The following is a 24,272-nucleotide window of genomic DNA, read 5'->3' as shown; positions in this document are numbered from 1 at the left end:
AAAACAATATGTAGAGTGTTAAAGTTAAATGCCTGTTCTTCCACAGACAGAAAGTTATTTCAACAGAGTGGATGACGGTGGATTCGCTAGACGGGCACAGTAGTCTTCCAAACAAATCTGGGTATAGTACGCCGATTTCACAGTTGCATTTAAAAGTGCAGTGTACAGACATATCAATGGACAAGTATTGCCATTTTCATTTTAGAGAGAATGGATAACTTCCTAATTTCCACAAGACAGAGGACTTGTTAGGTGCTCAACCAAAGCCTGCAGGGCAACAGCAACTCATATTGGGACAGCGAAACTACTGCCTCATGTTGTCAATGTTAAAATTCGCTAGTGATCCACTCAGCTGAAAACAGCTGGTAGCCCTGAATTCTGCCCTCCCAAGACACAGCTTGATCTGTAGGGTTTAGAACTAAATCTCATACAGTGCCTTACATTTGCAAATATTGTATCTGTTCCACCACACACCGATGCTGTACAGAAAATATTAAGCTCAAACCCAGCCCCTTCCCCCCTCACAGCATGTTCTTTGAATTGTATACTCTGTCCTGGATCCACTTTCTAGCATTATTTTACTCACAGAGAAAAGAATCCAGAAGTCATCAAAGTTTGGTAAGCTCTTTAATGGCAAGCTTATGGTGTAACTACATTGTTGGATTTGATGCCTAGGTGTCGGGGAAGAAAAAGTAGGAATGGAAGAATAGACAGGGATCCATTAAAAGTTCACATCTCTTAAAGCATTTAACAAAAGGGCAACATCTTTTGGCAACCCATTTCACAGCTTTGTAGTCACAGAGACAAATCTTCCAGCAAGAAAATGAGAAAAACCACATTAAAAACAGTTTTGCATGGCAAATGGCTCGTTACTTCTGCTTGATATGTTGCTGGCTGGACTGAGCCCAACATTGGTAGAGTTTAAAACTTGACAACAAAAATTGATTTAGACTAAACTCCAGCTTTGACATTTATTCCCCTACTCCCTAAAGACGAAAGTAGAAATCCTTTACATGCAATGTTACCACACATCTTTGTCTACATAAATAACAGTATGTCAGTACAGAAAGGAAATTTCGAAAGCTCAAAGTACGTTATATGAAACCGCTGTAGCTTTTCTGTGGTCAGTACTGGCTAGCTCAAAAATTTTTTTCTACAGACAAATGAACACCATTTGTGATACTCTATACGTTCCTGCTTACAACTGAGCTCTGATTGGTGAAGCAATGGCACATGGCTTTATTTAAACTTGAGCTTGTAATAATGGAGCTGTGCCTTTATGCATAATACCCTTTAGAAATAATAAAACAGATGACGTTAAAAAATCCCAATTTAACGCATTTGACCGACAATTGAGCCACTGAACCCGTCATTGTAGGTAGGGCTCTTAAACAAATCTCCTCCTACAGAGTGCAATGTGCATCTGCCATGGATATCAGATCCCAACAATGCAATTTAGTAAATTTCAGATGAAGTCTGATTAAAATCCTAAAAGGGGCAGTTTCTGGTTTCAGAGAGGACTCATATTTAGGTATTGAGGAACTCTAGGGAGAATGATCTGTCTCATGGTGTGTTTTTATTGTAATAACCCCCTTTGGAAATTTAGGTCCCAATCTTACACCTTCACTCCCAATGATTTCAGGGAATCCACCCACACAGAGCCTGTTAGGATTTAACAACTTCACTTCCCTCAGTCACTCCTGCCTAGTAATCAGGGACCATGGTTTTCCCAACTGGGAACTTATATTGGAAAAGTGGGTTGAAAGAGAAGGGCTTTGCCAGATTTAAAAACCAAACAATAAAATGTCCCCCTTTGTTCAGCACAATTCAGAACAGAGTACACAGACACTGGATACTATGTGCCTGCTTCCTTAACGACTCAATCTTCAGAGCTGGAACCCCAAGCTGAGCAGGATTTTCAAGTGACTAGTGATTTCAGATGCCTTTGTTTTTGGGTGCCCAAGATGGCACATCTTGAAGGGACATGATTTTGAGAGGTTGGGTGTTCAGCATTTCTTGGAAATCAAACCTCATTAAGATGTCTCAGTCCGGACACCCAAAATCACTAGTCACTTATGATCAAACCTTGACCAGTGTGCTTCAGTCTTGGGTCCTGATACAACATTACTAAAAGTACTCTTTATTGAGAGAAACTGGACAGCTATTCAATGTTTCTGTGAAACAACAGCCATCTGCAAACTATTTTGACTGTAATGGACCCTTGGGATGGCTTTTCACAGCTTATTAAGAAGTAACCACAGCTGGGGCTGGATATGCCGCAAGCCACTTTGCTGCAGAACACCTTCCCCACCCCTGGTCCCCTGACTCAAACAGCATGTCCTGCAACACAGGGTAAAATTACAATAGTATGTGCGCAGGCCACTGATAAAGGAAAACTAGCTACAATTACTTTCAGCAAAAACTGCATTTTATGAGCTTACAAATTTCAAAGGCACAAAGCTACCCAAAGGGGGGGGGAAGGGAACAGGGACTGACTAGCTGAGAAATAATATGGGATAGGGCTCGCGATTTGGACAGGGCGGTCCTGAGAGGTTCAAGTTACTGATTATGACCATGCATGGTAGGGTTGTTAGTCCCCACATCTGTGTTCGTGAACACAGAATTGCAGAATTTAGTTTGTCTCTAAAATGAGTTGCCTGTATCCAGAGCAAGCTCTTTGGGGTCTTTTTGTTCTGTGTTTGGACAGCTCCTAGCAAAATGGGGTCCTGGCCCACGGCTGGAGCTCCTATGCTACCATAATACAAATAATAAATAACAATGCCAGGAAAAAAGGTTTCTGAGGCCTGGTCTACACTTAAGATTTAGGTCAACATAGCTATAGCGCTCAGGGATGTGAAAAACCCACACCTCTGAGCCCAGGTCAGCATAGTTATGAACCACCCCATTAGAATGCTTTGGTCTGCCTACCTACCACCACTCAGGGAGGTGGACTTCCTACAGTGATGGAAAAAGCCTATCTATACTATCATGCTATGGTGGCATAGCTACTACAGCACAGCTGCATCAGTCACTACAGTGCCTGTAGTGTTGACAAGCCCTAAGTTAATCTTTTCTCCATGCTCCCCTTGTCACCCCCACATGTTTATCAATCGTTATGCTAATTTTAATCTACACAGAACTACACCCCCGACTTTGAGACCTTATAGGAACACGTAGCAGTTTCTCTATGGACTACATGGGATCCAGAAGCAGACTGCTTAGAGCTAGGTCTAAGATTTCTCAGAAATCCTGGCATTTTTCTGAAAGACGTCATTTTACTCTCTTGCCCTGCACTACCCTTAGCCCACCAAAACATAGTTGTAATATTTATAAAACGTATTCATTTTTTCCTTACGTTCCACCTATTTCTGAATCTCCCCAAACAGCACTCTGCTCATTGCAAAAGTGCAACTTGGATTCCAAAGAGCCAGGTCTGAGAGTCTGAAACATTTGTATTTAGTCAGAAAATCAAATCTATACATGGAAAAAAGACTGGTTTTCCCCATTCTTTTTTACTGTCTTTTCACCAACATTCTGCTTTGAGGATGGGCAATAATAAAATACTTTTCAGTGTTCATCCCTAGATCAAAAAGCACTTTAAATGGGTGAGTAAACATTACTATCACCCTCATTTTACAGATTGGGAAACTAAAGTACAAGAGATTTTCGAAGGAAAACATAGGAGTTAGGCATCCATTTCCCAATGAATTTCACCAGGATCTGGATGCATAACTCGCAGGCTCTCCCAGTAACTCAGCTAAAGTCAAGAGTGAATCAGTGGCAAGCTGATAAGAAACACCAGATTCCCTGACTCAGGCTTCCCCCCTGTAATCACTTACCCACATTGTGTTTGCAGGACTGGGATCTCAGAAGGGCTATCCACCAGGCCATGCCTCCTCCTTTAAATTACTGGGTAAGTGGCTAATAATTCCAATTCAGACAAGGGAAGTGAGAAGGAAAAAATAATAAGTCTGGAACCCTTGTGGTTCCACTAGATAATTCAGCATTTCTTGGATTGTTTGATAAATAAGAAACAATACCATAACAACACAGAAATGGATATGGTCAAAGTCTAAGAAACCAATATTTTTTGATAAAATACATTCTATATTAATGCTCATTTAACATTTAATACACATGTAAATTTATATTTTATCCTCTCTATATAAAATTCCAGTTTATTTTAAATGGTGCATGGTAATAGCCTGACTTAGCAGTGCCTCAACATGCTCAGTTCCCAGCAAAATCAATGGGAGACAAGGGGGTTCAGCACTTTGCAGGATTAGGCCATTTCAGGAGCCTGATCTTCAGTCCTTATTTGGGCAAAACTCTTGCTGGCTTCAATGAGAGTTTAATGGGAGTGAAAGCTGCAGGCTAGGACCCTAGGGAAGTTGCAGAAGTCACTCACATGGCATATGATGTTCAAAATAAAAACAAATCAATGAATAGAGGAAATAATATATCTATCTTTATAATTTACAGCTTCATGTTTGCTTATAACCATATTAATGCTCAACTGCTCATTTGCAGATCAGAGTCAATCAAAATGCAGGCAAAGGTGGCAAAGTGCAGAATACATCACAACTTCATTATATGTAGTTCACAAGGGCTGAATCCTCCAGCATTCACTCACTCAAGTAGCTCTTACTCACAGAAATAGTCCCATTGTAGTCAAACCGCCTGATTCTCATTTGCATTAAAGCTTCTGCAAATTACATCTATACCCATGTTAGAGCAGTGTGAAGGGGCCTTAGTGTAATGGAGAACTAGAAGCTGTTTGCATAGTCATTTGCACCTGTGCAAAATCGGCCTAAATGGTTAGCAAATCAGAATGGTAGTATTTTATACCCACCTTGCATAGGTGCAAACAATGCATTGCTTTAGGTTTAATGCAGAGGAAAATCAGCCCCAAAAGGTCTATTTGTATGAACTGGAATCAAAGGATCAGTGCCTAGGGAAGTAACCCCCAAAAGGCTCCTCTGAAGGACGCCCCTGTGTAAAGTTATGACAAGTCTCTTTTAGATGAAAAGGAAAGAAAAACTTGGGTACTTAAAGCAAGGATGGAAACCACTGGTATTACACTTTATTTTGGTAAGCAAAAAGCCTATTACTGCTGTACAGTGTTATACAATGAACTGGCACAGTTTTCACACCACTAGTCCATAGAAAATGTGTTGCGACTATCATATTTATGCCTGCATGCCAAGAGAATGTACAAAGTTTCATTAAGCTCGGTTTCTTGTCTATTTAGTGATATTCTTAAACTCAGACTTTTACAGTGTTGCAGACACTTCTGTGCATATTCAAATACCATTTTCCATCCTGGTTACAGAAAGTTTTGCCTCTGTTAGAAAATTAAACTTTATGCATCCCCTAACCCTTCACCAGACACACAAATCACCAAGAAAATTAACTCTTTAAACTAGCCTTTAAAACAATTTCCTTTACAAACATATCCAGTAGGAGATACTGCTAATAACAGGGTTTTAAAAAGGGTGTCAGTTGTTTCTGAGAGTTGTCCAAGCATTTTCTCTTCACTAAGTGTTAACTTTTATAAAGTTAATGCTGTATTTAAGGGCTCTGAAGTTTGTGACCTACATTTTGTGTTTTTAAAAAAAGTTGTCTAAAAATAGTCAATTAGAAATACTTTCTTAGATAGTGGAAAACTGCTGTACGAGAATGGAATCGCTTCTTTTCTTACATTTTCAGAATAAAAGGTGAGTAAATAAAGAGGCTGTGTGTCTTCACCATCTGATACTCACTTGGGAGTCATTTACACCTGGGAAAATGAAGTGTAAAATACTATGGGTCTTACTTTAAGTTACACTAAAACCCCTTTCCACCACTCTGGGGGACAGGTCATCAGCTGATGGAAACTGTCATCATTCCACTGGCAATTGACACCAGCCGAGGACCCACCCTAGGCGATGTAAAGGGACCTTAAAGTGGGCATAAATTACATCTGTGCTCCCTTCAAGACCTTTTTACACAGCGAGAACAATGTAAAGGGACCTCAGTGAGAATAAGAATCAGGCCCTACCATTCTGGTTTGGTAGCATTTTACACCCACTTTGACAAGCATGAATAGCTACACAAGGTACAAGACACTGAAGAACAAGGCCCAGCGTGAAGAAGGATTCCATTATAATTTAAAGAGCCAGGTGCTGGTTTACATCCTTAGGGCTTCAAAGTTAAGTTGCACTTTAATTCAGGATGCTGCAAGATTTGAATAAAGTTGTTGTTTTATTAAAGCTAGTGAAGCTGAAGGTTGATTTTCGTGCAGGTGGAGAATACGCAATGGAAATTTTTAAATTCATTTAATTTTTATTAAAACAGCATTTGGCTTTGGAACAGATGGCATCAAAGTACCAATGTGTATCATGACGTGCACTGATCACACAGATATCCTAATTATGCCCAGTGATTAACCCAGCACCTGTACATTCAGGTGGTGTTAAACACTAAAATGTGCTGCACAAGCATTTGTCTGAATTTTGTCCGTCCTAAGTAATTATTTTTGTTCAATCTTTATGTGCACTTCTGCAATATTAACTACTATGAAACTAGTGCTTTACAGGCATAATCTCTCACAGTTTGATACTCTGACTGGTAGTATAGCAAAAAAATATATAATAAAAATTAAAAAAAATTGTTGAATTAAAACTAAAAGTGCAGATTGCATTTATTCTCTGCATTCATTTTCCTCCATAGGGTCATATGTGAGTACTTCACACACTATCCAACAGTTCCTACATTCAAAGTACTCTACATTCATGTCAGTGAATGTTATTCTCAAACACGAGTCAAAGAGACAGTCAGCGACAAAACTAGTTCTAAATTAATGATGGCAGAATGCTACCAAGACAACTCCATAGAAACCCCACTGAAACAGGAGTGAAATTCAGGTCACTTCTTAGCAAAGCTCATCACAGAGATATTTATGTTTTTATTATTTTTTTTAAACTTGGATTCTGGGAGCCACATTTCCCATGTGATGCGCTAATTCAAAAATGCTAATGCAGGAGCACATGACCCCACCTGGTACCAAGGGATTAAAATCTTTTAATTCCTCAGATAATTACTGCTGGCTGACACCCATTTGTTGGTGATCGGTTTCTGGTTCCTCCTCTTCCACGTCTGCGTTATACTCTTCAAATGCATCATCATCGACATCTGGAAGCCCCAGTAACTATTTTAAAGAAGAGAAAATGGGAAAGTGTAACAATCAATGGTAAAGATCCAACTGATGCCGTGTTACCAATTCTTGCAATTTTACCATGTGTCTCGCCCCGATATTTGGCTTTTTTCTGAAAGCCCCAGAGTCTCAGGTTATGAGAGAATCTCGGTTTTCTTTCTTTTTTTAAAGTAAATTTCCAGTCCTCATGGTTGCATAGAAAAGCTTCATGTGAACCAAGTGCACCCTAAAGGCTCAGAAACCAGCAGACAAATAAAAGTATTCGCAAATATTGCGTTGGGGGGGGAGGAAAGACACCTTATGATCTTTATGCCAGTCATGATTTTTGAGGCCTGAAATGCATGATTTTTGAATGCTTACGTTTGGCAAAACAACTGATGCTCTAAATGCAAAAGGTCCTTGTGTAGTATACTTCAGCTCTAGTTAACTCAGTTTAAAATTCTCTATTTGCATTGCATTCAATAACCCTACAAGACGATCACACTTATTCCTTTTGCACCAAAAAGGAAACCATTCTATCCCACTAACACAGGAATGATGAAAGTGCAGCTTGCTGAGTTAGATGGGATAGCCATAGGTGCTAGAGCCCTAAAAAGACCAGAAGATCCCAGCATGCAATTGCTTCATCTTGAACTATTCATCCTCTCAATCAAGCTGGAGCATTTTATGCAGAGTTCAGTAGTCTTCGCAGGAGATAGCTGCGTATTAAAATCAACATTGGCCACAATCCTCTCAAATTTCTACAAATTAGATTTAGGCTCCTGACAAAGTATCAATTAGGACTGTCAAGCGACTAAAAAAATTAATCACGATTAATACCGTTTATTTAAATTTTTTGATGTTTTTTATATTTTCAAATATATTGATTTCAATTACAACACAGAATACAAAGTGTACAGTGCTCACTTTATATTATTTTTTATTACAAATATTTGTACTGTAAAAATAAAAGTATTTTTCAGTTCACCTCATACAAATACTGTAGTGCAATCTGTTGATCATGAAAGTATAACTTACAAATGCAGGTTTTTTTGTTACTTAACTGCACTCAAAAACAAAACAATGTAAAACTTTAGATCCTACAGGTCCACTCAGTCCTACTACTTGTTCAGCCAATCACTAAGAGAAACAAGTTTGTTTACATTTATGGACGATAATGCTGCCCACTTCTTAATTACGTCACCTGAAAGTGAGAATAGGCATTCACATGGCATTGTTGTAACTGGTGTCGCAAGATATTTACATGTGAGATATGCTAAAGATTCATATGCCTCTTTATGCTTCGGCCATCGTTCCATAGGACATGCTTCCATGCTGAGGACATTCGTTAAAAAAAAAATACATTAATTAAATTTGCGACTCAACTCCTTGGGGGGGGGAGGGGAGAGAATTGTATGTCTCCTGCTCTGTTTTACTCACATTCTGCCATATATTTCATGTTATAGCAGCCTTGGATGGTGACCCAACACATGTTGTTCTTTTTAAGAACACTTTCACTGCAAATCTGACAAAATGCAAAGAAGATACCAAAGGGAAATTTCTAACGATAGCTACAGCACTCAACCCAAGATTTAAGAATCTGAAGTGCCTTCCAAAATCTGAGAGGGATGAGGTGTGAAGCATGCTTTCAGAAGTCTTAAAAGAGCAACACCGATGCGGAAAGTACAGAACCAAACCACCAAAAAAGAAAATCAACCTTCTGCTGGTGACTTCTGACTCAGATGATGAAAATGAACATGCAACAGTCTCCACTTCTTTGGATCGTTTTAAAGCAGAACCCATCATCAGCATGGACCATGTCCTCTGGAATGGTGGTTGAAGCATCAAAGGACATATGATTCTTCAGCACATCTGGCATGTAAATATCTTGCAATGCCAGCTATAACAGTGCCATGCGAATGCCTGTTCTCATTTTCAGGTGATATTGTAAACAAGAATCAGGAAGCATTACCTTCTGCAAATGTAAACAAACTTGTTTCTCTTAGTGATTGGCTGAATAAGAAGTAGGACTGAGTGGACTTGTAGGATCTAAAGTTTTACATTGTTTTGTTTTTGAGTGCAGTTATGTAACAAAAAAACTTGCATTTGTAAGTTGTACTTTCATGATCAAGAGATTGCACTACAGTACTTGTATGAGGTGAACTGAAAAATACTATTTCTTTTATTTTTACAGTGCAAATATTTGTAATAAAAAAAATATAAAATGAGCACTGTACACTTTGTATTCTGTGTTGTAATTAAAATAGATATATTTGAAAATACAGAAAACAGAAAAATATTTAATACATTTCAATTGGTATTCTATTGTTTAACAGTACGATTAATCACGGTTAATTTTTTTAACCTCAATTAATTTTTTTGAGTTAATCGCGCGAGTTAACGGCAATTAGTCGACAGCCCTAGTACCAATACATCTCTCATCTGGGCAAAATTTGGATGCCTCAGCTCTATACTATTTCAGATCACTGTAATGGCAACTGTTTGTTTTAGAAGGTGGAGAAACTATTTTAACTTTTCTCTCTTCCTTCAAAAAGAGATTGGCAAGCCAATGAAATTCAGGAATACATAAACATACCCCACTCAAAATAGTATATCTGCTTTTTAAAATCTCATACCAGACCTCTCACAAAACTTACATAAACAGCTATTAATATCTGCAAAGCAAAATCATATGCTAAGCCTTATTGGTAATACTAGGTATCTAGCCTGCTAAGACTGAAAGAGCAACCACAGACGCATGCTGCACCTTCCTTAGAGAGGGATTCAGCTATTGTCTCACAGGAGGGACAAAAACAACTGTCTCCACCAGGAGAGGGAAATTTTTATACAGGGATATGAGAATTACAAGGCCAACTTTTAAAAATGTGCGTTAGTTTATTATATTTTTGCATTCAAAACTATTCAATGGACAAAAGGACAATATCCAGCTGTGGCCTTTGGGCCCAGTGAAGCTCATGGTTTTTGGGCCCACCATTCCTTGATCTGAGGGAAAACTAACCACATAAATGAGACTCTTAACCTTCATTTTGGGGTTGAGGGGAGTTTCTAGCTCTTTGCCTGCAAAATTAGCATAAGAAGTGTAATGAGATATAAACGTATCATGAGGGTCAAAAAGGACAAACAACAGGAGAGAGTCTGGGGACCTACAGATCACACACACACGCTGTATTAGTTATGTAAAAATTAATCAGTTAAGTGAGAAGTCTACTCCAAAGAAGCATCTTGGTAGTCCTCTCTGAAATCCTTAGGGGATTAAATCCATGGACGTTAGGTACCTAAATGCCTCTAAGGATCTGGGCCTAAGTGGTTTAGGAGCCTAATTGCCATTTTCAAACTTGACTTGGATAATTAGGTGCCAAAGTCCCTTTATGTTTAATGGGAGCTACACTTCTACATCACATAGCGCTTTTGAAACATTTTACCCTTTGTTATTATTTATACTGCAGTAGCAACCAAAAGGCCCACTCAGGTTCTGGGCCCAAAGCACTAGGCAACATACAAAAATTTAGGAAGATCCAGTCCCTGCCTTAAAGTGTTTACAAAGAAACAGAAGGAGAGTGGGACAAAGTGATCAGGCTCATGGCAGCCACAGCACATTAGCATTATGTCATTTTTCTTTTAAACATATCAGTTTAATATATCTGTCTTATTTATATTATAAAAATCTTGGTTTTAGTGTGTTGGGGTGGGAAATTGTGGGTTGAAGTGGGGGAAGAAGAGAAGGCTGGAACAAGAGAGAGGAATGGATAAAAGGAGAGAGCAAATGAGGAGGTGAGCAGCAGAACAGGATAGGAGAGAGAGGAGGGAAAATGGGGGAGGGACAGAAGCCTAATGGGCATGGAGAGCTAGACCAGCCAGCTGAAGGAGTGCATTAGGAGGAGATGGGCTGGATGAAGGAAGACCAACAAGCAATCACAATACAGCAAATGATGAGAAAACAATCCAGAGTTTATTTATTCATTCAGTCCATGCTAGTCATCTATAAGGGATTCTGGTGAGCAGTGGGTCGATCTCTGAGCCTTACATAAGATTGAAGGCCATGAGCATATCAGCTTTTACATAGAAAATGTTCTACTTGTATTTAGTCTTTCATACTGAAAGTACCACACATTGTCGGAGGACTGGAATTTGCAGAAAGATGTTGCTGGTACATCTAACCAGAGAAAAGTAACAGCCATTTGTATTTAGGGTATATGATTCAGTTGTAAATAAATGCTTTGGGTAGGGACTATGTTCCTGGGATTTTTTTTTTATCTTGTATATTTTAACTAGCGTAAAGTGTCTTGTACACTCATGGTGGTATCTAAATAATCCACTAGTTTGTAAACAGCAGACTTGAGGGAAGGTGATAATGTATTTAATCAAAATCTAACAAACAAATATTAAAATATGTCTAAATATGGCTTAAGAAATACAAATGATTCTACTCTAAAAATAATGTGGATGCATTAATTCTTTCACATCAGGAATCAATGGTCAGACAAAAAGATAGGTGCTTAGAACTACCAGCACAGATGTTTCACAACCTGTGTTCAGAGTAGCAGCCGTGTTAGTCTGTATTCGCAAAAAGAAAAGGAGTACTTGTGGCACCTTAGAGACTAACAAATTTATTAGAGCATAAGCTTTCGTGAGCTACAGCTCACTTCATCGGATGCATTTGGTGGAAAAAACAGAGGAGAGATTTATATACACACACACACACACAGAGAACATGAAACAATGGGTTTATCATACACACTGTAAGGAGAGTGATCACTTAAGATAAGCCATCACGAGCAGCAGGGGGGGAAGGAGGAAAACCTTTCATGGTGACAAGCAAGGTAGGCTAATTCCAGCAGTTAACAAGAATATCAGAGGAACAGTGGGGGGTGGGGTGGGAGGGAGAAATACCATGGGGAAATAGAAAAGGAGTACTTGTGGCACCTTAGAGACTAACAAATTTATTAGAGCATAAGCTTTCGTGAGCTACAGCTCACTTCATCGGATGCATGAAGTGAGCTGTAGCTCACGAAAGCTTATGCTCTAATAAATTTGTTAGTCTCTAAGGTGCCACAAGTACTCCTTTTCTTTTTGCGAATACAGACTAACACGGCTGCTACTCTGAAACATGGGGAAATAGTTTTACTTTGTGTAATGACTCATCCATTCCCAGTCTCTATTCAAGCCTAAGTTAATTGTATCCAGTTTGCAAATTAATTCCAATTCAGCAGTCTCTCGTTGGAGTCTGTTTTTGAAGCTTTTTTGTTGAAGTATAGCCACTCTTAGGTCTGTGATCGAGTGACCAGAGAGATTGAAGTGTTCTCCAACTGGTTTTTGAATGTTATAATTCTTGACGTCTGATTTGTGTCCATTCATTCTTTTACGTAGAGACTGTCCAGTTTGGCCAATGTACATGGCAGAGGGGCATTGCTGGCACATGATGGCATATATCACATTGGTAGATGCGCAGGTGAACGAGCCTCTGATAGTGTGGCTGATGTGATTAGGCCCTATGATGGTATCCCCTGAATGGATAAAATGGCATAGTAGAAACAGGTGTGTTTGAGGAGATGAGACAAGAATGCAGAACACCAAAAAAGCGATGAGTTTTGTGGGGATTTTATTATTTATTTGTTTTTTTGCTAGGAAGAGTCTAAAGAAACTCAATTTAGTCTATCCAGGAGGAAGTTAACAGGTGACTTGATCACAGTCTATAAGTATATGGGGAAGAGATTCCTGGTAATTTGATCTAGCAAAAAACGCATAATAAGATCCAATGGTTGGAAACTGAAATTAGACTAATTCAGACTAGGAATAAGGAGCAAGTTTTTCATCTCACATGTATTGAATAGCTGAGAACATAAAATTGAAGGGAGCATTTTGAACAGTAGTGATCAGTCCATAACTTATTTCCAATGGCTAATTATCTAGGGATGTGGTCGATTTTCAGCTACATGAAGTCTTTAAATCAAGATTGGATATCTTTTTTAAAGATACAGTGTAGCTAAACCAGAATTTATGGGCTTGATGCAGGAATTACTCTGTGAGATCGTATGGCTTGTGTTACATAGGAGGTCAAACTAGATTATCACAATGGTCTTTTCTGGCCTTAGAATCTATTACCTTTCATTTCTTCAGTTTAAGAGTGGCTTAATTTGGTTTATTTTAAACCAATTCCTAATAGACTTAAGCTAAACTTAAATAAACCTGATTTAAACAGGAACAAGAGTGTCCAAACTGGGGTTTGCATAAACTGGGATTTGCATCAGTTTAATTTGGTTTGAAACCACTCCTTTAGTTAAACCACTGGAACTTTCTTATGTAGACAAGGCCTTAAACTAAATTGAGGGAAGGAAAATCTCTCTCAAGGGCTGGACACTGTTCTGGGAAGTGTATTTTTATATATTTACCATAATTAGAGTAGCTGCATAGATGGATCAAATTTCAAGTCCCTTCTAAGAAAAATGTGCATCGGCTTTATTCACCTCCACTCTCTAGATGGATTTTTTTTAAACTAAGTTATTTCACAGTTGGCAGTGAAATTGGCAGTTGGCCTTTTAAGGTTACAACACAGAGTAAATGAGGCCCAGTATTTCATAGGCACACTCCTGGCCACTTGCCTTTTGCATTAAACTCTTTGGATAAAGTTGAGTCCTCATGATCAGCTGGTCAAAATATCATCAAAAAAAGTTAGAAAAAATTGTCTAAAATTTTTCATTTTTCATCAAATGTTCAAAAACATACCAGCTTCGCTTACTGACATGATCTAAGCAGACATAGTGAAAGCACATGACTCTGCCAATAAACCCCTCCTCCTCTTTATGACACTCCAGTTATTCCAGTCCTAGGTCACTCAAGAGAAGAGGCTGACAATATGCTGTATTATGTGGTGGTTTAGCAAGACAAATGTCTAGTCGGGACTATGCTGAGACTACCAAATTCTCCTCAGTTTGACAAAAGCCATGTTTTAATATAGGTCTCTGGCAGCAGATGGATAGTACAGTAACATGAGGCATCTTAGCCCTATACATCTCGGCGCTATATATTAAAACTGATTAGCAAAATATAACAAAATAAAAAAGTCAAACTATTACTATTCCATTCACTTGCTGAGACGCTATCCTGAGCTATCTCAAGTATCAGGTGACCTCAAGGTTAAATATGAACTTAGTTTGAAACATAAAACTGTATTTCCCTCCACCTCTCCAAACTGTATTTGATTTATACAGATCCTTGAAAAACTCCCAAATTCCAGTGCCAGGAAATGATTCTGCCACCAAGTCCTACATAGCTTTGTAGCACAGGGGACCCCAGTAACAAGCGAGTGCAGAAATAATGAGGAATCGGTCAACGCTACGCTCAGCTGATGCGGCAACTCATGGTGTCGGACACCATCAGGTGGTCAAGGGACATCTACATAGAACACACCACTGGACATCAGCAATACCAGGAGGGATGAGCTGGAGTGCTGATGAGAAGCACAGTCAGGAAAGTAACAAGGACTTTCCTCATGGATTGTATTTTCTAAATGGACAACCTACCCTAATTCTCAATTACTACGGGACTATCTCCACTCATTGATATATTTTGCTTTCCATAGCTAAATCTCTGTACAACTTTTCATGAGTGATGTACCCAAGTATTCGGATTCTAATATCTAAACTGTATTGTTAAATCTATTCACCTAAATTTGGGTTATTGCTGATTATGTACTCAATGTATCAGATGACCTTTAAAAACTAACTTTATATTGTGGATAATCTAAGCACTATACCCAAATGTACAGACACTTTTCCCAACCTATGTATTATATAATTTTTTTTAACATTAGGTTTAATAAAATTTTTAATTCCATTCTTCATACTCAGTGCTGGATCAATCATGTACAATTCATCATCAGGGTGGGATGCCAGCTCTACTGGCTGAGATGTGAATTTGCTTCCCACCACAGTAGGGAATCTCAATTTGTCAAATGAGAAGCTAGAAATAAAAAGGCATCTGATTTACAAAAACAAGCTCCCTATATTCACTGTTAGCTTGTTTGAGCTACTTGACTAGACAAATAAGTCATAGTGAAAAATCTGTCTTGTTCTCAACGGCACATTTTATTAAAATCACAAGTATAGTAAATATATAGAAGTAAAACATGCACTTACAGGCCTGAAAGATTTGAAGACTTTTTCCAGTATTTCATGGAGGGTCTTTTTACCACAGGAAGAGATGTAGTCCTGTGCCAACTGCAGGAAAGGTAAGCAGTCCTCACTTTCACTCCACACATGCTAAAAGATAATAGCAATGAAAGAAAGAACAGGAGTTAATAGGAATTCATATGGACTTTTTCATATGATTTTATAAAGGTGATATGGTTTAAAGATGTACTGGACCTGCAATTTAAATTTGTGCCAGGGATACGGATATTACATTACTTCAGGAACTGGGTATGGTCCCACAGTTTTAAAGCAGCCTCCAGAGATACAATTTGGTTGCATTAGCACAATATACCATGAGATAGAGAAAACGATGAAGGCTTGAAAATAAATTAGAAAATACATTGTTCATGATTGAACCAGGGTGGGGAATCAGAATGTCCCAAATACACATGTCCCATCTACACATTGCCTCGTGTATATCATTTTACAAGTAAAGGTGCTTTTGTTTAACATCAGCCCTGCAAACTCAGCTTGGGATCTGAAAGTCAAGATGAGGTTTTTCCTTCTTATGCATCATCCGCAGTAATAATGCCCCCAGGTTAAGTTTGACCCTGTAAATGGAATTTGGTAAACAACTCTCCTGATGATGCACAAGAAGAAACAGAATCTTGAGTATGTCCATGGAGTACTCTGACCTGCCCCACAGCCTGGTTCTATGAAGCTCCAGGCCTTCAACCTTTCCTGTAACCCCTGCATATTCTGCCAATACAATGTTGTTTGAAAAAGACTGCATGCAAGTGCTGATGAAAGCCTTAAAACAGGGACATGACTGGCATGGAAGAGCTGGGTGAAAACACTGTTCACAGGATGCTTTCTGAATGCCTCTCTCACTGAGATTCTAATGACAGAAACATAAAGCTGCAGTGAAAGCTAGATGCTACATCTTCCCTTACTTTCCCCCCAAAGTACTGGACATCTAATGCATCTGTTAGTACATGATCAGTAGGCTACACTTAATAAGGGTACAGTAGAAACTCCGAAATTAAACTAATATTAGAAAAGAGTAAGAATCAAAAAATGTCTCAACGCATAACATGCAAACTTATTTCCTAGTCAGCAGAAATTAGCTGACATGAATTAAGTTCTACATTTCTCCAATTAAGAGATTGCAAAGCATCAGCTAAGCTACCTCTTTAAAAAGAAAAATTATAACTACCTTTGTACTAACCTCAGTTGACCTACATTTTCTTTGATGCCTGTTACAGTTTACAAAAGTAGTGTGTGTTTCTGAAGTGAAATTTCTCCCAATACATGTAAAAATGGCCCCTTCCTACTGAGCAGATTTGCTTCTGGTATTTGTCCAGAGTCATACCTGCCCATTTTAGTGACAAAAATATATTTTTACAGGGAAATGTAATCTCATGTAACCTCACAACGTTATTTTTTACAGTCAGAGTCCCACCACATTTTAAACTCCACTGTGAATTTATCAGCATTTGCTCAAAATAAACTGGTCTCGTGCATGAGGGAAAACTCAAGCAAATTACTCATCAGAAAATCTTTTAGTCTTCAAAGAGGTTTTTTTTTTTTTTTAAACATAGTGTAAAGCAATAAGCAATTAAGGCTTCCAGCAATTTCCACATCTGCGGAAGATTTAAAATTTTGGTTGTAGCAACAAATGTATTATGGAAGGTCATAAGTGTCATCAGTAAGCATCTCATGTGGGAAAGGCTTGGTTTCCTCTACCAAAAGAAAACATGAAAGTATTATCATGATATCTTTAATAAAGATGAATCTACAGTCCTTTCTGCAAGTTCAGTACTGATGCATGCAGCAACTTAAGGATTTGAATCTAAATAGTCTGATTCACGTGTCTCCAAAAGAACTAGTAAAAATTGTCTTTCACAATAAGCTAAATGAAAACTGAAGATTCAGCTCTTGCTTTGGAAGTTACAGCAGGACTTAAAAACTGCACACACTGAGGATGCTTTTGTTGAGAAACCCACTAAATATCTGCAATCTCTTTGCAGTAGGGAAAACAGCCTACTGGTAAGCTGGGGTAAGAGAGTTTAATTGTGGCAGAGCAATAAGGAAAAGGTAAACCTCATCCTTCAGGTAAGTTGTTTTCAGGCTAGACCTATTTTGCTCGTGGTTGCTTTGTGTTAACACAAAAGCACACAGCTAATAATTTCAACCTCAGCTGACCCAGGATCAAGGTTGAAATATTTAATTCAGCATCTGTGCATACAGCATGCAATCTTTGGAAAGCAAGGCTGAAGCAGTTCATTGTATAGCGCTTGAAGGTTTTTCCATTCAGTCTTTAGCTGGTTCAACAATATTAAACGATATTTATGGATCTTTTTTTCAAAATCTACCTGTTGAGCATGATAGTATAGTGTTTTATCTTTACTGAGGTAATTTTGTTGATCAAGAGTATTCAGACAAGCTGATTCTATACTAACATATATTAGAGGAAATCCTGTAATAAAGTAACGCAAAATTGGTACTTGTAGTATCATTTAGTATGAATACTAGAAATAACAAAGTGACAACAGAGAATACATAATATAAAGAATAATTTATTCCACCCTCACCCATACTGGGTAAGATTATATAGCAAATCCAGTTAAGTATTTGGGGGCCACTATAACCTATAAAAGCAGAGATTAAGACCCAGATGTTAAAGGTACTTAAGCACCTGAAGTGCAGTTAGATGCCAACTGGAGTTAGGCACCTCAGGTGCTTTTGAAGATCCCACTAGGTGCCTATCTGCATTGTAAGGCATCTAAATACTTCTTAAAATCTAGCCGTAAGAGATCTTCTCATGTAATTAAAACTATGCAATACTGGAGTTCTCAAATATTTTCTTAGTGTGAACATAAGTGATCTCTCTTCTGCCATCCATCTCCACCCTCTGACAAACAGAGGCTAGGGACACCATTCCTTACCCATCCTGGCTAATAGCCATTAATGGACTTAATCTCCATGAATTTATCTAGTTCTCTTTTAAACCCTGTTATATTCCTAGCCTTCACAACCTTCTCAGGCAAGGAGTTCCACAGGTTGACTGTGCGCTGTGTGAAGAACTTCCTTTTATTTGTTTTAAACCTGCTGCCCATTAATTTCATTTAGTGGCCTCTAGTTCTTATGTTATGGGAACAAGTAAATAACTTTTCCTTATTCACTTTCTCCACACCACTCATGATTTTATATACCTCTATCATATCCTCCCTTAGTCTCCTCTTTTCCAAGATGAAAAGTCCTAGCCTTTTTAATCTCTCCTCATATCAGACCCATTCCAAACCCCTAATCATTTTAGTTGCCCTTCTCTGAACCTTTTCTAATGCCAGTGAACCACATCTTAACAGAGATCGCTTTATGGACCACATCCTTTGCATTCACAAATCACACAACATTCCTGTGGCAACTACAGCAATTGCTTAAGTGGAAAAGTAATATTAGGGAAGTATTTAATATATTTTTACCTTCTTTTAATGTAATTCAGCAGTTGCAAACTAGGAAGAAACACCTATACCCATTGACTAGCCAGTTCTCTCTAGACGGCTAGCAAGTGCTTTGTGGGCCACAGTTTGGGGAATTTCCGATTTAACACAATAAAAAAATTATTCTCCCCTGTCTATTTCTCAACTACCCCCTGCTCTTACTTGTCTTCCTCTTCCTTCTGTCACACTCCTCTAATTAATCATTTCATCCTTCAAATTCATGATTTATCACATACATCTCTGGCACCCCCTATGTCAGTGGTCCCCAAACTTTTCATGGTCATGCCCCTCCCTTACCCGTATCCTCATCCCCCCCCTTGGGAGCCAGACTCTCTGGGGGGACGACACGAGGGGGAATACAGACAGGGGTAAGGGGGACAAGGCTGGGGCCACAGCTGGGATTGGGTCTGCAGCCAGGGCTGGGAATAGAACCAAGGCCAGGGGCTGAGGGTGGGAGCAGAACCACAGCTGTGTCCGCAGACAGGTGTGGTTCCGCTTCCTGCCCCAGGTTGGTAATGGAGCTTCGGTTGTAGGTGGGGCAGGAAGCAGGTCTGCAGCAGGGCCTGCAGCTGGGTGCGGAGCCTCGGCCAAAGCTGGGGACAGGGCCTGGAGTCCGGGTCGCGGCTGGAGCCAAGCTTGGGGAAGGGTGGTGCTCTCTCCCAACCCAAGTGGGGGCTGACCCAGGCCCCGCCCCCCCATACATTCCTCTGCATCCCCCAAGGGGGGCACACCTGACAGTTTGGAGACCTCTATGTACTCTGTTGAAGTCTCTTCCTTATTCTGAAATGAACATGTAAAGAAAGGTGATGAAAACACTATGGGCCTGATTCTCATTTATACTTAGAGTATATCTACACTGCAAGTGCAGATCTGATTTGTTACTCATGCTAGCTAAATTAAAGCTAGCATGGGTACGCCTACCCATGCTACAATCACACCTTCACTTAAAGTGCAGACATGCCCCTCAACCCCTTTACAACACTCTGACAGTGTAAAGAGGCCTCAAAGCATGTAATTACACCATTCTGACAGTGAAAAAACTGAAAGTTGATGTAAATTAAAGTCAGACCCATTCATGTGGCCAAAGACATAGGAAGGGTCCGTAGTGCAAATGAGAATCAGGCCCCATGTTTTTATTGTTTTCTTAAAATGAACTTTAATACACAGTTCCACATATAATGAAAACTGTCTTTTGGAACATTAAAAAAAAAAAGTCTGCAAAAATGAGTCTGTCAGGCTAGTGTAATTAATATGGTGAACAGATCATTATTAGTTCTGAGCTGTTATACTAAAAAGACATCATCAACTGAGGAAAAATCATTCCTGTCTTTTTTATAAGAGGACTAATGCTAAAAGTACCTCCTGAGGAGATGACAGCTGAAAGAGATTGGAGAGACACAGTTTTCAGTTTTTCTGGTAGCTTTGGGTTTGGGGATGGAGCCTTTCAAAGAGAAAAACTGGGAAGAAAAAAGTAAATGTGGTTGTAAAACCACAAAAATTGGCAGAATAATGCAGGGGCAGGAGTAGGATCTGAAACTATTTATACTTTTGTAGTTTGTTTTTTAATTGACTAGATTTCAACTAATGTGGATTATAAAACAATACAACACAGCACACAAATAAATACATGAGCTTTCTCTGTGATGTAGGATATCACTAGAATCCCTGGACGGAATTATAGTCTTAGCCCAGATCCTGCAAGTGAATCTACATGATAGCCAAAAGTGCTACTGACTTCAGTAGGGGTTGGCATGGCCACAGGCACTCACCTGCAGGTATCCAGTTGAAGTATGTGGCCATTTAGGGCTGGTCTTACAGGGAGTTGTACACATGCATAGGTGTTTGCAGGATTGGGGTGTCAGGATCCAGTCCTGCAATGGGCCAAAGGGCCTCCACAAACTGGCAGAACCCTGACAGTAGCTGGTGGATACATTAGTCCTTCAGTTAAACTCTACATTGTCTCCTGATTTATAATTCTGCAACACCATCTGCATAATCTGATAAATAAGTATCTTCCGATTGGGTTTTGTGCTCTTTGGACAAGTCACTTACCTGCACTCTGTCTCCATTTACCCAGCTGTAAAATAGATTCTTATTGCACCTATCAATCAGAGGTTTTATGAGAGAGAACTTGCTAACATTTGTATAGCAGACTGAGGGATGTAAGGTGCTATGCATTAATATGCTATGGCATTTCTTCAATAATGCTAGAAGCATTTAAAAAAAACAACAACAACAACAACAACATTCTCTTAAGAGTACTGAACTAGAGCTGTACAATTTATAAACCCTGTGGGAAGGATCAGGGTTTTCCATTCAACATTAAGATGCTGGAGTGGGGGAGGGGGGGCACCCTCTCCATCCTGAAGCCATTTTTGTACCATCATTGTAGGAACTTGCCGCTGAACTCCAGCAGGCCAGGATGTGCAGGCAACCGAGGCTGCTGGGGAAGGGGGGAAAGGAAATGCCAACACCTGCCTCCCATCACGCCATAAGCAAGATGGGAGTGGGGAAGGAGATTTAGGAAACAGTTTCCTGGAGGATCCAGGGTGACTAAGGGTAAATTCACACACCCCTGGCCCCAGAGAGGGGATGGGACACAGGGGGAGGGAGCCCTGTCATTCTGACTCCATTTTATCCTCCACAGTCTCCATTTGCTGCAACAGCAAAGCAGCCCCCCAACCACAGCCTAGGGGGTCAGCGCACTTAGTGGTACACCAGCCATAAGCAAACCACAGCGCAGGAGCAAGGCGGGGGGGGGGGGGGGAGGCCTCAGGCTCCGCCCCATCCTTCGGGAGCCCGCATCCTCACCCAACTCCTCCAGCCCCACAGGGTGGGGGTGCTGCCAAGGGCCCCGGGGCTCCTTGCCCTACCTGGGGCGGGGGCCCCCTCCATAGGGTGGTGGTTGCTTCCCCCCCCCCCCGCGGGCAGCCCAGCCTGCCAATGACCACCCACCACCAGACTCCATTTTGCAGCTTTTTGCTACGGGCTGGCAATTCCCTCCCCCCGCCCCCAGCCAAGGGCTCGGCCAGCCCAGCCCCCGGCCTGGCTGGGGCCCGCTCTCCCCTCCCCGCCCGCTGCGCCCAGCCCCACACAGCGAGGGGAGGCGGGGCGGCGGGTCACTCCCTCCCAAGCAGGCCGGGGGGGGGGGGGAGACCCAGGCGCTGGCCGGGGGGTCCCACCCGAGCAGGCAGGCCGGGGGGAGACGGGGGATAAGGAGCGAGCAGCCATACGCGCCCCCCCCCCAGCGACTTACAAAATTGTCCCCGCAGCCGCTGTCCGGACACAGCACGTAGAAGGAGACGCCGGGGTCGGCGTAGAAATCCATCCTCCGCTCCGTCTCCTCGGTGGCGATGAGCTCGAAGGGGGTGTTGGAGCACCACTTCTCCGCCACGTCCGCCAGCTGCTGGAAAGCCATGCTCGCTCCCTGCAGCCGCCGCGCTCCCCACGCGCCCCCGGGGCCTGGCTCCGTCCCGCCCTCCCGCTAGGAAACGGGTGTGGGGAGAGGTCCGGGCTGGGGAGCTCCCGATCCACTTCAGCACCGCGGGCTGCGGCTCCCACTCAGCATTATTTGCTAACTTACATGTATTGTTTACATGCCGTGCGTACAAGGCGCCCTCCTCCTCCTCCTCCTCCTCCTCTTCCTCCTGCTGCTCCCTGTGCAGCCTGACATTGGCTAAGCGCGGCTGCGTTGTGTGTCTTGTGTGCGGGTCATTTGCGGGTGTGGGTAAAAGCTGGATGTGGCCGGCTCCTCCTGGATTCGGCCACAGCCAGGCAATTTTTGGACCCAAGCTCCCCCCGATGCCACTGACTGTGTAGAGAATGAGAAAGATCAGTTTCTCCGAGGGCATCAAGAAATTCCAGACCCTGGAGCATCCTGGCTGCGAAAAACCATATTTGGCTGCTGGATCCAGCCAGTTTTTGAACCAGACTGCCAAATTCCACTGCATAAATAGAGACTAGATGCTCTGATCCCCCTAAAAACTCCAGACCCGGATGCATAGCAGTGCCACAAAAAGCTGGACTCAGCATCTGAATCTTGCTGGATCCAGGCAATTTTTGCTACCAACTCCCCAAATTCCCCTGTCTAAACAGAGACCACATCTTATGCTTTTGCTCCACAAAGAAAAATCTAGAAACCAAAATTTCTTTGTGTAATGATACTGCAGGCATTGAGACTCATTGTATGTTCTGTGTTGGCTCCTGCCAAGTTTAGGCCCCCAAACCATAAATTCCATTGTCTAAATAGAGAACAATGTTACTACTCCTAATACTCTAGTAAAGCTTGAACCTTCTATGCATCCTAGCTCCATAGTATTGCAAGCACTTGGATTCAACGTACAGAGCATGACAGATTTTGGACCCAGGATCCCAAGTTATACTGTCAAAAGAATCAACACACATTGCCACACCAGTAAAAGGAAAAACGATGTATTCTGCCACAAAAACAGCTCTCTACCACTTGGACCAAGCTGTATTTTTGGCCCCAACCTCCCAAATTCCAATGCCTAAGTAGAGAACATATGTGGATGTTCCTACTGCACCTAAAAATTTCAGACCCAGACACACCCCGTGTAAAACACATAACCCCATATCCAACACCTTGACCAGATTTTGGCCTTGAACTCATAAATTCTGAATAAGCTTAACTCAGAACCCTGTTGCTGCTCTGACTCTGCGAGACTAATCTGGGCTTTGATACATCCTTGTGCAACATATAACCTGCACCTAAAACTTGCAGGATCCCACTAACATTTTACCTAAATCAACAGCTTCTACCATCTAAACAGAATAAGAGTAGGCACTTCTTTTCTATCCGAAAAATCTGAATCCTGCTATATCTTAGTTGCAACAGCACTTCAAAAATATGTATTAGAATCCTTCCAGATCCTGCCAATTTTTGGCCCCACGCATGAAAAATTTACTTGCTAAAGAGATATACATTCCACTAACTGGGGCCTGATACAACCTGAAAAATCCAAACATGAATCTATCCAGCAAGATCTAGCCTGTTTTTTCAATTAGATTTTCAGAGTTTCACCTTTTATATAAAAAGAAAAGGAGTACTTGTGGCACCTTAGAGACTATCTAAGGTGCCACAAGTACTCCTTTTCTTTTTGAGAATACAGACTAACACGGCTGCTACTCTGAAACCTTTTATATAGAAAACAAATGTAGGGATCCTTTTACATTAAAAAAATCTGTATCCATTGTACTCTATTTCAATGAAGCCACAATAATCCAGATGTGCTATCTTTCTAAATACAGACATATTTCCACCAATAACACTGTAATTCTACGATCTGTATAGGCAATAACTGGGACTGATGTAACGGAATATGATGGGCTGTGTTAGATTCAGATTATATGTGGTTTAGCTGATTAACTAGTAGCATAAAGAAGTGAAAAGGTTACTCTTTGGTTACAAATCCCAGAAACTAAGCT

At 40.7% G+C, this 24,272-nt stretch overlaps 1 protein-coding gene across 1 annotated transcript; it reads right to left on the bottom strand.

Annotated features, from left to right (window-relative positions):
* Window positions 1-610: 610 nt before the first annotated feature.
* MTURN (maturin, neural progenitor differentiation regulator homolog) lies at window positions 611-22,789 on the bottom strand. Its single transcript, XM_038391288.2, has 3 exons — window positions 22,084-22,789; window positions 15,331-15,453; window positions 611-7,189 (listed from the first exon to the last, which is right to left on the bottom strand). The coding sequence occupies exons 1-3, from the start codon at window positions 22,243-22,245 to the stop codon at window positions 7,079-7,081; spliced, it is 396 nt and encodes a 131-aa protein (XP_038247216.1). The 5' UTR covers window positions 22,246-22,789; the 3' UTR covers window positions 611-7,078.
* Between the last annotated feature and the right edge of the window lie 1,483 nt (window positions 22,790-24,272).

Source organism: Dermochelys coriacea, chromosome 2 (genome assembly GCF_009764565.3).
Source record: "Dermochelys coriacea isolate rDerCor1 chromosome 2, rDerCor1.pri.v4, whole genome shotgun sequence".
In the NCBI taxonomy this organism is placed as follows: Eukaryota; Metazoa; Chordata; order Testudines; family Dermochelyidae; genus Dermochelys; species Dermochelys coriacea.
The sequence above is the reverse complement of the archived record's forward strand: the minus strand, read 5'-3'. Positions and strand labels throughout refer to the sequence as shown.

What these genes read in the sequence shown, in the direction of transcription:
- MTURN (XM_038391288.2), bottom strand. Translation starts at nt 22,245, where the DNA reads ATGGCTTTCCAGCAGCTGGCGGACGTGGCGGAGAAGTGGTGCTCCAAC. An exon ending in GCGGCTGCGGGGACAATTTT is followed by an intron (nt 15,454 to 22,083) that starts GTAAGTCGCTGG and finishes ATTATCTTTTAG; the next exon opens with CATGTGTGGAGTGAAAGTGA. An exon ending in TCTTCAAATCTTTCAGGCCT is followed by an intron (nt 7,190 to 15,330) that starts GTAAGTGCATGT and finishes TCTTTAAAATAG; the next exon opens with TTACTGGGGCTTCCAGATGT.